The sequence below is a fragment of the Paroedura picta genome, chromosome 3 (assembly GCF_049243985.1).
Source record: "Paroedura picta isolate Pp20150507F chromosome 3, Ppicta_v3.0, whole genome shotgun sequence".
NCBI lineage: Eukaryota > Metazoa > Chordata > Lepidosauria > Squamata > Gekkonidae > Paroedura > Paroedura picta.
Window position 1 is genome coordinate 165,675,791 of NC_135371.1, and position 14,961 is coordinate 165,690,751.

General features: G+C 48.9%; 1 protein-coding gene across 4 annotated transcripts in view; it reads right to left on the minus strand.

Moving 5' to 3' along the window:
- Nucleotides 1-3,029: 3,029 nt before the first annotated feature.
- Nucleotides 3,030-14,961, minus strand: part of LOC143833428 (gametocyte-specific factor 1-like) — a 29,157-nt gene continuing 17,225 nt past the window's right edge. For all 4 annotated transcript variants that reach the window (XM_077329259.1, XM_077329258.1, XM_077329260.1 and 1 more), the window contains one exon: nucleotides 3,030-5,996. In XM_077329259.1, coding sequence (XP_077185374.1) covers nucleotides 5,983-5,996 — 14 coding nt within the window. In that variant the 3' untranslated portion in view covers nucleotides 3,030-5,982. The remainder of the gene's footprint in view (nucleotides 5,997-14,961) is intronic.

Consider the following 14,961-nt stretch of genomic DNA (forward strand, 5'->3'; position numbering starts at 1 on the left):
TCACGTAGCCCAGGTGAGACTTGTAGAATGGAGAGCTCTCCCCACAAGAAAGGTTAAAAGAAAGAAAGCTGTCTGAATTGACAACCAGACCAAGCAATGAAGTCAGGGCAAAAGCATCCAGGTCTGTGTATTCATGGAGTAGCAGGTGGTGGGTATTTGTGCATGTGTGAGAAGGGAATGACACACAACTGAAAAATTCAAAACAAATTGATAAAAGGCCAACCACAATTTATTTATTGCTTTAGCTTGGATGGTGTTCGGTTGGCTGCTATCTATTCCAAAACCAGACTCTAGCAGGGCGATTTCTATCAAGGGGAACTCCACGCTCTTGCCAAACAGCACCTGTCTAGCAGGTAGGCAGTAAACCACTTTTGGATTTGGAAAGAACCTCTGGCAAAAGAGAAAAAAAATACAAGTCCCACGGAAGTCAACAAGAGCCTTTTTGCCTTTCGAGCACAGTCGCACTAAGATAAAAACATGAGCCAAAACTCAGTGCCTTTTGGTACTTACAAGAACCTGAAGATAAATTTCAGGTTATGAAAAACAACTCTTCTTCTGAAGAGGGGTGGCTGCATCAGCCCACAGTTAGAACAGAGTTTTGACTCTTGTTGGTTTCTAAGGTGCTATTGGTTATTTTGGCCTCTTCATTTAATGTGCCCCCACTTAGCAGATATATATTAACACCTGCTCCCTATATTTGCTGGAAATAAATAGCCCCAGAAGGACATACATACTTGCCAGATGCTCAGCTCTACCCTCTGCTATTCTAGAAGGAAAATTTAATAAGATCTCTAGAGAGAAGAGAATCTGTCCATGTAACACTAAGGAACTGGAAACGATTAACTATGTTTTCTTCAAATGCCCTTTTTATAGGGAACCTCGTGCCAAGATCATTGAGCCTCTGATTAGAGATATGAATGCCGAGGATGGGATTAAAATGCTCTTTATGGGAGAGAACATTCCCTCTAGCTTTCAGGTTGCAAAGTCCTGTGCAATTTTAATTAAGATCAGACAACTAGCTGCTGTATAGCTTTCACCTCTTGGTCGATCTGTTTTATTAACCATTAATTTTTATTCTAAATTTACTATTTTATAATTTTACCAACTAGCTTCAAAGCCCGTTCCCAAGAACGGGCCCTGAAAGGGTCCCCCTCCCCTGGCCAGGCACCTTAAGGTGGCTTTGGGCCGCAGATTGCAGCCAAATCAAGTGGGGCTGGGCAGCTTGTTAGCAGGCTCAAGACAGAGCTCTTTAGCAGGCAGTCAGCAGGCCAGGAGGCCCTCATCAGTAGGCCCAGCTTACAGGCTGGGCGGCCTTCATTAGCTAGCCCTCAACCGTGACCCTTTGCCCAGGGCCCTCTCACCTGCTGCTGGCTCCAGGCACTGAGGCGTCTGAAAGCAAAGAGACTAGAGTCCAGGGCTGGAGGGTGAGAGCCGCAGGGGCGGGGCCAATCAGGACAAAGCTGGTTGCACCCTGATTGGCCCTATTCCAACTTGGACAGTGGGACACGTCCCACCCCGTTTCAGAAATATATAGAGGAACAACAATGGATGGAAAAGGGTGGCTGGCAATGGCTGTAATAAAACTTGATAGTAATTTTCGCTATGGCAGATTAACAGAGGTACCCTGCTGGAATCTAAGAGCCAAGGGTAAGCAAGGAGCTGTGAAAGTTCTCTTGCAAATGAATTCTTTTAACTAGCTCTGTGTGACTCATTGTTTCAGTTTTTATCTGGCACAAGATAAACACAAAAGGAAGTCAATCAAACCCATGGGGAGATGGGGGGGGGATGCAGATGCAAAAAGAAAAAACAACACAAGCACATTCTGTCTTCTGCCATCAAAGAATAGGCTGGTTTTGCATTAAAAAGCAGGCTGGTGCTCTTAGAAGCGCTCAGAAGCATTTGCAGCATACTCTCTGAAGGCGGCTACTACTCTCAATGTTACAAGGACAGGCCTGGTTTGCAGAGCAGACGTTCCTCAAAGGTGCCTGAGATTTGCTTTTTTTGCAAATCGGTTTATTTGGCCCTGAGAAAAGAAGCAACAGAAAAGAAGGGAAAACAAGAAACTAACCTCAAAAACAGGTGAGAACCAGGGAGGTTAAAGGATACAACAGTATCTATCAATCAAAATATATTAAATGAACAATTTATTAAACAGAGCTCAAGGTAATTTAAAAAATTAACAGTTCTTTTCCCTTGTATTTATGTGCTACTGTATTGACCTCTGATGAAGATGCTATGGATTGAAATATGTTAGGTTTTCTCAACCAGGGTTTCGTGAAACCCTGGGGTTTCTTGAAAGCCCTGGGTGGGTTTCCCAAATGTGTTAGGTTTTAAATATATTTTTAAAAATGTGTTTAACATTTATATTGTGATATGACCATATACATGAGCCTCTTGTGGCACAGAATGGTAAGGCAGCAGAAATGCAGTCTGAAAGCTCTGCCCATGAGGCTGGGAGTTCAATCCCAGCAGCCGGCTCAAGGTTGACTCAGCCTTCCATCCTTCCGAGGTCGGTAAAATGAGTACCCAGCTTGCTGGGGGGTAAACGGTCATGACTGGGGAAGGCACTGGCAAACCACCCCGTATTGAGTCTGCCATGAAAACGCTAGAGGGCGTCACCCCAAGGGTCAGACATGACCCGCTGCTTGCACAGGGGATACCTTTACCTTTTATGACCATATACAGTCATGCCGACCCACCCTCCACTCCCAGTATGGCCAATGATGGGCCTGGAGGGGGTGGGAAGGGGAGGGGCCCCGGGTTGCCGTGTCCCCAGCGATGCTTCCCAACCATATTCCGCACCATTGTGCCACTTTTGGGGTCTCTTGAAGCCTGAGGAATGTTTAAGAGGCTTCTCGACAGTAAAGAAGTTGAGAAAGGCTGACTTATGCTTTACTCACATGTAACACTGAGGAAAAGAAGTCTTCCCTTTTTATGGTTTTTAAAATTACCCTGATCTCCGTTTTATTATTGTTCATCTAGTATATATTCTGATAAAATTACAAACAGGACAAAAAATAAAGTACAGCCACTTTTTAAACAGTATATGTTTATTTTTAGAAAACAGAGTTAGAGGCATAGTGGGGGATGCTGAAAAGAAAAAGGGATTGCACGACACAATTGCATATAGATATCAAAAAATAATTCTGTATCACAGGAGGCTGGACCCTTTCTTGCAAATCAGATTCTTCCTCGGCCTTGAGAAAATTATAACACAACCATCAAACCCGGAAAAAAAAAAGGAAAGTACACCCGCATTGTTACTGCTTAACCCCAAAGAATTGACAAAAGAGGCTCTGAACTCTAGTCAACAACAGCTAAAACTTCTAATTCAAAGAGCCACGGTATCCACGGCCATTCTTTTTCCAGAGTTTCTTCTCCGCAGAAACTATCACAAATCCTGGGTATTCCAGTAAACCAGGCAAGAACATCTGTGACAAAGGACAGAAAGTTTGGACCTTCCCCTGAGACGACCGTCAGTGTATTGGCCACCAAAGCGGCCGATTAGCTTGCGGCCCGGCAAGCTTCTTGTTTCGGGAGGGGGGGGGGAAGAGAAGCTTGATTTGCTGGCGGCCCGGAGGGGCGCAAACACGTGCATGCACAAAGTCCGCGCATGCGCATTTGCGCTGGGGCTGCTGCGCGTGCGTGGGGCCCCGGGCCTCCCTCTCGCCCCACTCCGGCGCAGCTTCTTGTTTCGGGGCGGGGGGGGGGAGAAGCTTGCCGGGCCGCAAGCTAATCGGCCGGTTTGGCGGCCGATTTGCTGGCGGCCCAGAGGGGCGGAGAGAAGGAGCCGCGACTGGCAGTGGCGCAAACGCGGACTGCCGCGCACGCGTGTTTGCGCCCCCGCTGGACGCAAACGCGCATGCGGCAAGTCCACGTTTGCGCTGGGGCTGCTGCGCGTGCGTGGGGCCCTGGGCCGCCCTTTCCCCCCACTCCGGCGCAGCGGTCCATAGCAGCCGGAAGGTTGCGGACCGCTGGGTTAGAAGACTAAGGGAGCGTTTCGCCATTAATTACAAATAGCTCTTTTTGAGCAATAGTTGGTGGCACAACTCGGGTTGCCACTAAATTAGTAAATACTGCTTTAAACAGAAGTTAATAGTGGGTCGTGGTAGAAACCAAGCCCAGACAAAAAGGACAAATTTAATTGTCAAAGGCTTTCATGACCGGAATCGAATGGCTGTTGTGGATTCTCGGGACTGTGTGGTCATGGTCTTAGGATGTTTTGCCAGTCATCACAAGACGGGAATTCCTCGATGCCAATGTGTTGACAGGGAGACATTCCCACCTTGTTGTGTCCGACTTCTTTGGCAGGGAGAGAGTCCCATCTGTCTTACCATGTCCTACCTCTGAAGATGCCAGCCACAGTTACCGGCAAAACATCAGGTGACTTGGAATATCAAAACACTGCCCCGCAGTCCCGAAAACTCACAGCCACCAGACCGACTTCGTGGTTCGCTGGAAATCAATGGAACCGCTTCAGTGCCTAGAATTCTCACGCCAACGGAAAAGACGCTAGGTAAATGAGAAGCCCTTGCGGAAAGCTTTTGGGGGTCACCAGGGCATCTGGGGTAGATATTTTTCAAAAGCAATTCTCCCCCCCCCCCAACACACACACACCCTGATCATTACTGAAGGACGCTCCTTCCACTGAAGTAACAGAGCCTGTAACTCTCCTAAGTGAGAGGAACTGCCAACTTGTCCGACATACTGGGGGAAAGGAAGTCTGGGCTGGGCATTTAGCACAGTAACGTTTCAAAAGACCAAACCCAGTGCTTTTAGCTTCATGGCTACACATCTCACATTTGCTTGGTGCTCATTACTGAGATGAAAGAGGAAAGACTAGCAAACTCTGGTCTGCAGCAAACAGGGAAGAATGCTTCATCTTAACTCTTTGTGGTTATCAGGCAATGGAGAGGAGATATCTGGGCTGCTCCCCTCACCTTTGATAACGGGGGGGGGGGGGGAGATCTGCATATAGTATGAAGCAGCCACTGCCGAGTATTTCCAATGAAAACAGGAAAGGGTGCATGCATGTGCATAATCTTTTGGGCAGAAGCTCCACATGTACTCCGGTACAAGCCCAGCAGGAGCGAGGGCAAACTTTCCGAGTTCCTACTTCAGTCATTCTATCCCTAACCCAAAACTAATTCTATGAATTGTCAAAAGGTTTTCATGGCTGGTTGCCGTGGGCTTTACGGGCTGCGTGGCCGTGGCCTGGACGTTTTCGTCCCTGACGTTTTGCTAGTAACTGCGGCTGCCATCTTAAGAGGGAGGACACGGCATGAGGGGAACCTCTCAGTGCCAAAACGCCACCTTGCCATGTCCTACCTCTGAGGAAGCCAGCCACTCACTGGCAAAATGTCAGCGACTAAAACTACCGGACCTTGGCTACAAAGCCCAGAATACCCACAACAGCCGCAAGAACTAGTTCATTTCGCAATGGCCTAGAATGCTTTTCACTGCTCAACAGCTTTCGGCAGCCTTTTACCTGGCAAGACCGCTCCCCCCCCCCTCCCAGCATTACAGGTGAGAAGGGACTTGCAGACCATTGCTTTGGGCTGGGCTGGCCATTCTCGTAGCAAGCAAACGCCGAACAACGTTAAACAGGAAAACAAAAGCCGCTACTCTTTTAAACGCAACTCTCCATCTGCAGATAAACCAACTGCCTTCTGGATCCCGGTTACCAAACAGCTCAACAATTTCCACATAAATCAGAATCCGTCCTGCTCTTCTAGTAAGGCCGGTTTGGTTCAACAAGCTTTTTAAAAGGAGAAATTCCAGGTTGAGTATCGCACGCTCGTTAAGCTACGTTAATGCTAAATTAAAGCCTAAATTAAAAACCCGGAGCTTGTTTATAGCAGCCCAACCCAAACAGGGGCACAGTTTAGTCTGGAGTCTCTTTGCTGGCACTCTGATCTTTCTGAGAGTGAGTATAATGAGCGCTTGATGGCCACTGGAGGAGACAGTTTTCGTCTGTGGTCTTCAATTTCCTGCACCTGCAATTAAATTAAAAGCAAGCTATTTTAGACCTCAGAACAGCAGCCAGGCTAATCCAGGCGCAACCCCCCCCCCCCCCTCAGCATCAGGCAGAACCGTTTGCTGCTCCGCTAAAATGCAGGCCTTATGTCTGAACTTTGCCACATCGTTCAGTTAGCTGAATCACAAAGAGATGTGCAGGAAGGACACAAGAACTTCCTCCAGAAGAACTGGAAGTCTGTACAAGCACACAAAAATGGTACCGCTTCTGTTGTTACAAAGCATAGACTGACGGGACATAGAATCACGCCACCGCCTGTCAATATGTGTAATCTCAACATGGTTACCGGAGGTGGGCATTCGAATTAATCCGATCTGAAAATATCTGAAAATATCCCGAAAAAAACAACTTATTGGTATTTTCTAGGTATATTTCAGCTTCCTGGTTTTCTTGGGGATGCAAATTTTGGGTGGGAGATATTTGGGAATTATGGGCACATCTGAAAAGAGTAGAGAGGAGTCACACACTGCTCCTGCCTCTCAGCTTTTTGATGGGGAGCAAACTGCTCCCGCCAGCTCAGCTCAGGGCTGGCTTGTTGTGCAACCCTTTTCAAACTGGGCTGCAGGAGAAGCTGGCCTCAAGATCTGCTGCGGCACAGCAGATCCTGGGGCTGCCTTCTCCTGTGGTGTGGCTTGAACTGCACTGCAGGAGAAGCACGCAGATCCTGGGGTTGGCTTCTTCCGCAGCACAGATTCAATCAGGCCGCAGGAGAAGGCAAGCTAGCCCCGGGATTGGACTGGCAGTTTTCTTTTAACTGGTATTTATGCTTTAGGATGCTCTGGGCAGATCCTGCATTGAGCAGGGGGTTGGACTAGATGGCCTGTATGGCCCCTCCCAACTCTATGATTCTATTTTTCTCCTTGTGTCTACTGGACCTGAACAACTTGGGGATTTCTGAATAATTCCGGAGTACTGGTATTGGGATCTGGGACTTTTCAGAAATACCAATTTGGGGGGTGAGATGGGAGCCTCAAACTGAAAAATACGACACTCCTAATGGCAACATTGACGGATACTTATATCCAGCTATGAGGGCCATGGACAGATAAGACATATCTTTCTGCAAACCTGAGAAAAGCCCCAAGACTGCATAAAAATCCTAATTAAAAAATAAGGGTTTTAAAACCATAGAAAATAGAAGCAGCACCTGTAGTTTTCAGAAATGAATGCCTTCAACTGGCAAGTCTGCTAGGAGGAGAAAAACCTGAAAGTGGGGGGTGGGCCATAAAGGGAGCCTGGCCAATGGGGAGGAGAGAAGAAAGCGAGAGTTGCTACAGGGGCTTTCAAGGACAAGAAGAAGGAAACAGCGGGGAAGTAGAAAATGACCTGCCCCCTTACACGTTCTTGTTAGCACCGAATAATCATCTAATACTTCAGGAGCAACTGAATACACCAAGAGCGTCAAGCACATCTTGTTCTTCCCTAAAGAACATGGACCAATTTCGATAGGCAGAACTCCCACTAAGCAAACGCCTTTACATGGCTCCAATTAGCTGGATTAATGAAAGCAAAAAAGAAAGAGGAGGGGAGGGGAGGGGGGGAAGAGGTTTGGGCTGCTGCTCTAAAAACGTGGTGCTTAATGAGGCATTTCGGAAACGCAGGGCCAGCTCCGGGACTGTATTATGAATGACGGCCACCGTGACTCAACCCAGCCAGCCCAGCCACTTAAATGCCCCTTATCTGATTGATTGACCCCACGAGCTCCCTGTACTTCAGTGTTCGGGCTCACAGGGACGCTGGCTGGCTGGCACACACACACACACACACACACACAAGCAAGACAAACTGAACTGCCCTTTAACACCTACTCAACACGAGCAGTGCATTAGGAAACGAATCCTGGCAGTCAACAAATAAACCCGGATGACTTTTCATTGCACCCAGCTGCAGATCATTCTGTGACCAGCCTTTCAGTGCTCCCAAGGAAAGGAGTTACTTATTCATGCCCCGCTTTGCTTCCCTTCCCCCTTTTGAGGCTCTCTTCCTGTTGTGTAGATCTATACCAGTGGTTCTCAACCTGGAGGTCGGGACCCCTTTGGGGGTTGAATGACCCTTCCACGGGGGTAGTGGCAGAGCAAGCAGCTTGGCGGGGGACTGCCACTGTTGCCACTTCTCCTGCAGGTGCCTGCTCTCGGCTGACAGCCGCTCCAGCAGTGCCTCCAGCGCAGTGCAGTCTCCCACCTGGCGCTCCAGGTGGCGGGGGAGCTCGATGGGACAAGAGGCAGAACTGAACAGAGAAACCCTGGAAAAAAGTCCAATTTATATGCAATCATGAACAATGGGTCCTCACGCCATTGGTCCGTTTCGGTTTAATTTCTGTGAAAGAGCCCTTGCCTAATTTTATAGTTGGGGCTCACCACAACATGAGGAACTGTATTAAAGGGCTGTGGCATTAGGAAGGTTGAGAACCACTGACTTGTACCCTTAAAAGGTAGGAGGAAAATGTCTTAGTCCCCTTTGCCAAAGTGTGGCCAGGGTGGGAGGTGACATCAAGTCACAGCTGACTCGGGCACCCTGTGGGATTTGCAAGGCAAGAGACGTTCAGAGGTGGTTGGCTGCTGCCTGCCTCATTGCCACGACTCTGCTCTTTCTTGGAGGCCTCTCTTCCAAAAACTACCCGGGCCCGACCCTGCTTAGTTCCTGAGATCTGATGAGATGCGGCCGGCCTGGGACAGCCAGATCAAGGTCATCAAATGCTCCTCTTGAATTCCACACCCTCGCTTGAATCTATAGTGCTTCGCTTTGTAATCGACACCAACAATTCCGGTGCAAACCCTGACACCATTCAGAAGAAGAGTTGGTTTTGATACCCCGCTTTTCAGTGCCTGAAGAAGCCACAAAGTGGCGTAAAATTGCCTCCCTTCCTCTCCCCATAACCGACACCCCATGAAGGAGGTGAGGCTGAGAGAGCTCAGACAGGACTGCTCTGTGAGAACACCACTCTTGGGACTCTGACTAGTCCAAGGCCACCCAGCTGGCTGCCTGTGGAGAAGCGGGAGATCAAGCCCGGCTCGCCAGATTAGAAGCTGATTAGAAGCTGCCGCTCTTAAACGCTACACCATGCTGCATTCATGTAAATGGTAGGCCCTGCCTCTTGCGTTTGATTGCCTTTTGACAATTTACCATTGGCTTCAATTCGTGTATCCAATGAAGTGGTTAAGGGGCTGCAAAAATGTCAGCCCCATAAATCTACTAGGACTTTTTAGGAGCTGCCATGGCCCCATGTTGCATTAACAGGCGATTACGTGTTAAGCAGAACACATGCTCCTAATCACGGTTTTCTGTGTTGCAGGGGAACCCAACCCCGCTCCAAATGTCTGCTTTAAAGGCTGGTACGACGGAATGGATTCTGCTTGGAAGTATTTTCCTACAACTGCGCCGTCCCCCCTGTGGGGCTGACACAGGAGCTATAAAGACGAACTCTTGGATGTCCTCTTTTCTAGGATTCCCTGACTAAGATCCAATGCTGCAGGAAGCTTGAAACATATATATAAGGGTTTGCAGGAGACAGTCTCACTGGCCTCCTGGCAGAAATTCGCTCTCCCCACACCAGTTAGAAGTAACAAGTGAGGAGGCCGGGTAAGATCGACCAGGGGGCCCCAATCTTTTTAGGCAGGCTCCTTTATGAACCTGCCTGGCAACTGCAGTCTTTGTCACAGGCTCTGGGTAGCCCTAGGAAGGGCGACCTCCAAGGAAGGTCAAGGTCGTGGTGCAGGCAACGGCAAACCACCTCTGAATGTCCCTTGCCCGACAGCTGGGCCATTTTAGGATCTGCTGGCTATATTGCACACATGCCACATGATAAAACTGTCAGAGGCCTTGCTCTCCGGGCTCCCCGGTTTAAGGAGGAGGGCGATGTCATGAAATGGAAGAAATATCTCCAAGATTTGGTTTGGGCAAGACGGATCTTGTTGGCTTCCCCTTGTCCGTAGGATGATTCGGTACCTTGAACATCATGTGCGTCTTGGCTCATGCTGTAGTAGTCAGCAGATACAGACAAAAGGGACGGTTTGTAGCGTCTACAATCAAAAAGAGAGAAAAACCTATCCCAAGGCTACTACCAATATTTTCAAAATTTAAACAGAATAAAGAAAAGTAAAGTACAAAGTCTCTTCTTTCTATGTTGTTTGGTTGTAGGATCCAACCAGAACAGTTTTTAGATGTCTCCCGTTTTCAAAGGGTGATTTTCCTCAGTGGTTTTCCTCTCACTTGTAAGTAAATTGGTACTTCAATACCTCTATTACACCTGTTTGAAGTATACCCCGGCCACTAAACTACTGAATAGGTGTAACAGAGGTATTGAAGTACCAATTTAGTTACAAGTGAGAGGAACAACCACTGAGGAAAATCACCCTTTGAAAACGGGAGACATCTAGAAACCGTTCCGGTTGGATCCTACAATCAAACAACATAGAAAGAAGAGACTTTTTGCTTTACTTTTTGAATAAATTTTGAAAATATTAGTAGTAGCCTTGGGATTGTTTTTTTCTCTCTTTTTGATTGTAGTAGTCAGCATGGCCCATTCGCATCTGGGAGATCAAGGTTCATGTTCCCGGCTTGCTCATTCTAAAGAACATTCTTCCGTCAACTTTGGTGATTTCTCCAGCCCAACCATGCTCTGGCAGCAGCTTTCCAAGTCTTCAACGGAGCTATTTCGCAGCCCTGCTACCAGAGGTTCTGGGCCCGAGCTTCAGACGAAACCGCGCTCTCCCTTTCCCACAGACTTGTGGGGTTAAATCTAGGGGTTGTCAAACTGCAGCCCTCCAGATGTCCATGGACTACAATTCCCACGAGCCCCTGCCAACATTTGCTCATGGGAATTGTAGTCCATGGACATCTGGAGGGCCGCAGTTTGACTACCCCTGGGTTAAACGCTCAAAAGAGAGATGAGCCGTGTTTCCAGCTAGTAGAGACAATCTGCTTGTCTCAAAGGTGTCTCATTCCTGCTGGAAGGAAGAGACAGATGCTCCAGTGTCGGCCGGCTACTGGGTGGCAGTTAAGGGCTTATCTCTGTGCTGCAGCAATCCCTTGTCAGTGGTGATTCACATACCAAGTACGCGGAGGCATGCTGAGCAGTGGCTACGTGCAAGTCACAAAGACGGCGCACGCAACTGGACTGCTGTTGCCGACACGAAATAAAAGCACTGTGATTTATGGTAGAAAAAAGAGCAATCGCATAACTGGCAGATTAGATTAAAGTTAACAGGCAAGGATGCCTCGGATCCTTTTCTCCTCTGCCCTTTCCTCATCAAACTAGTTTTTAAGCTACGGCATGTCGGTTTTAACTAATTTGCCTCTGAACACGCTTCATACCTTGGTTCTCTTTCCTTGAGTTCCCCCCCCCCCCCGGTTTTCAGGACTCCCCAAAGCAACTGCCACCCCGATATGTTTTATTCCAGGCTTTCTCAACCAGGGTTTCGTGAAAGCCTGGGGTTTCTTGACGGCCCTGGCAGGGTTTCCTGAGTGGGTGGGAATTAATTAATTTTTAATATATATATTTTAAATGTGTTAAATATTTATCAGGCGATATGATCGTTTGTGGTCATGTTGACCCACACCCAAAATGGCCCAATGGTGGGCCTGGAAGGGGTGGGAAGGGAAGGGACCCCAGGTGGGCATGTCCACAGCTCTTCTTCCCAACCATTTCTGCACAATTGTGCCACTTCTGGGGTTTTTCAAAGCCTGAGGAATGTTCCAGGGGTCTCTCAACGGTAAAACAGTTCAGAAAGGCTGTTTGAATCCCTCCTGGAAAAGACAGAATATTTTATCTTGCTAGAGATTAAGGACCCAGAGATCATGTTGAAAGCATCTAAGTTTGGTTGCCAGGCAATGAAGCTTTAGAAACTATGGCTGGAAATTGCCCAATTCTGCCCTTACCCAAGTCATATATTTTAATGACTGGTGTTTCGTTGACTTATGGAATACTCTATGCCGTGCTGTATACTCTGTATGCTATGGGTTTTTAATGATTGGTCTTGGGCTGCAAGGGAATAAATTCTGATTTTGAGTCTATATTTTAACCCCATTTACAGTGATATCGGCAGCAATTCAGTGGGTGGCTTTTGCTTCCTTACTTACAGAAACTGTAAAATGCCGTGGTCCCCAAACTGCCTTTGCATATGAGCCTTCCTGTTTCTAAGAGATCCACTGAGGCTCTGTTCTAAATATGCCCACCTTCTGGAATGAAGCTGATGCCAACGACAGGCAGGGGCTTTTTGGTGGTAGCACCCTGTTCAATGGACTGTCTGTCCCTGAGAAACTTGTTTAGCCTCTATGTCAGGGGTAGTCAAACTGCGGCCCTCCAGATGTCCATGGACTTCAATTCCCAGAAGCCCCTGCCAGCATTCGCTGGCAGGGGCTTCTGGGAATTGTAGTCCATGGACATCTGGAGGGCCGCAGTTTGACTACCCCTGCTCTATGTCATTTCAACCTCAAGGCAGACTGTTATCCTCCTAAGATTTTAGTAATTTGCTTGCGGAGCAGGCGTCAGCATATATCGAGTTGGGGCTGCAACCAAGGCCCGGGGCTTCTGGTGGGGCCCTGCTTCAGCTGACATCCACTGCCAAGCCCTTTGCCTGCCTGCCTGCCTGCACTTTGTCACCTGTGATCCCAGGTGCTTGGCACTACCGGAAATGGCCTGTGGGTGGCGCCACCAGCACAAGTGCCCCTAATGGAAATAACATTCCTAGTTGCATCCTCTGCCCAGCACCATCAGGGACTGGGCATGCAGGCCGTGTGGGCATCTGTAACTGGAGATGGCGGGAGACTAACGCAGAGGACACATAGAGCATGTGGGTAGACAGGTGAGAACGGGGGCCTGGTGGTGGGCACACTTCCCAGAGCGCATCCAAACCCTATTCACAGCTTCTAGTCCTTTTGGTTCAGCTGCGGCATGGCTGCCTATCATCAGGTTTTACTGGGAAGAAGGAGAAGGAGACGGAGAAGGAGACGGAGGAGAAGGAGAAGAAGAAGAAAAGTTGGTGTTTATACCCTGCTTTTCACTGCCCGAAGGAGTCTCAAAGCACCTTACAATCACCTTCCCTTCCTCTCCCCTGCAATGTAGGTGAGGTTGAGAGAACTCTTGACAGGTCTGCTCTGTGAGAACAGCACGATCAGGACTTTGACAAACCCAAGATCACCCCACTGGCTGCATGTGGAGGAGCAGGTAATTAAACCTGGCTTGGCAAATTAGAAGCCGTCATTCTTAACCACTCCATCACCTTGGCTCTGCGATCTAAGTGAAACAAGAAACAAAAGCTCCTCTCCCACAAAAAAAATTGAGCTTTCTCACACCTGGATAAGGTTTGCTTTGCCGTCAAAGCTGCAATGCAATACATGTTCTCGCAGTCTGCACCTGAATGTGGGTGGTAATGAGAACGGGGCCCAGAGTTCATTTGGGAGAGAACTGGGAGAACTCTCGCCTGTCTACAGGGAATTACTTTCTGGCTAACTCAAAGGGAAACATTCCATGCCACATCCTGAGTCACAAGCAGGATTTTCAGCAAGGAAAAAAGGAACCAAAATGCAGTTTCCCAAGGGGCTTTCCTGAAGAGGAAAGGAAACTCAAGGGGAGCCATTTTAAAACACACACATACACGAAAATAATGTTTTTCTCTCTTTCTTGAGGGTGGGAGGAATCTTGGCACAGATGGGAGGGGGGAAGCTTGCTAAGCTCCTGCAAGACGTTTCAGCAAGACTACCCCCGGCTCCTGCAACCAGTCTTTTGGGAGCCAATGCCATGCCAATTAGGGTTGCATTAAAGTTGGATGAGAGAGAAAAAAGGGAGGAAAGTTGACGCCTGAAAAACAGATGCCAAGGCAGAATCCTCAGAACAGGTCAACATCCTGAGAAAGGGGAAGGAGTCGTCCGTCACCTCAAAGATAGGCTGAGCAAGAAAAAGAAGGCCGAGGGCAAGCTATTTTTCTTTACTCCCCGCTGGAGATGAGAATAAACTCCCCGCAAGCTCATTCCTGACGGTGGCAGCCCCCACGGGACCCCAGAATCCGTCACAACCAACCTTGACGGCAGCTGCTGGCTGCAGAGCTCCCACCCCATTTTAAACCGGCCTTTTTAATACCGCAAAAACCCCTGCAACTTTTTCAGGCAGGGTTAAACGGCAGAAGCTATTTATGATCGCAAAAAGCGATGCTCGACTGGTATTTTTGGTCCGCGGCGAAGCAGCTGCTGGCAGGAAAGATGAGAGGCCCGACAGTGCCCTCTCTTGTCCAGAGGGATGAGAGTCAAGCAAAACTTTTTTTCCCCCTTTTACAAGGGTGAAGCATTGGGATTTAGGCATAGGGCCCCCTGGCCAGGGGAGTCTCCAGTCAAAATTTCAACAAAGGGAGGGACGGAGGGAGGGAGGAAGGGAGAGAGAGAGAGAGAGAGAGAACAAGGGGGAAAAATACATATCCACTTTGATGCCATGACGTTCAGTAAGGCAGCGGTCCCCAACCCCTGGTTCAGGGACCGGTACTGGTCCATGGATCAGTCAGTACCGGGCCGCGGCTCCTCCTCGTCCACCTCCCCGGCTGCTGCCTCAGGGGCTGCCCTGCCACTCTGCCACCAGCTCACCTTTGGTGCTCTCCAGCAGCCACCATGGCTGGGGCTCCCCCTCGGTATGGCTCTGCACAGCTGCTGTTGGAAGCGCCCCCCAGTGGAAAGCAAGCGGAGCAGGGGCTCAGGCGGCAGCGGCGACATCCCTCGGCAAAAGACTACCCCCCCCCCCCAGGCCTCAGTAAAATTGTCAAGCATTGACCGGTCCCCGGTGACAAAAAGGCTGGGGACCACTGCAGTAGGGGATGAAGACTAAGAAGTTATGCCAGAAACATCTGGCCCCTACCTGGTGGAATGAGCTCCCAGAAGAGCTGCGGGCCCTGGCAGAGCTTTTGGGGTTCCGCAGGGCCTGCAAAACGGAGCTCTTCCAC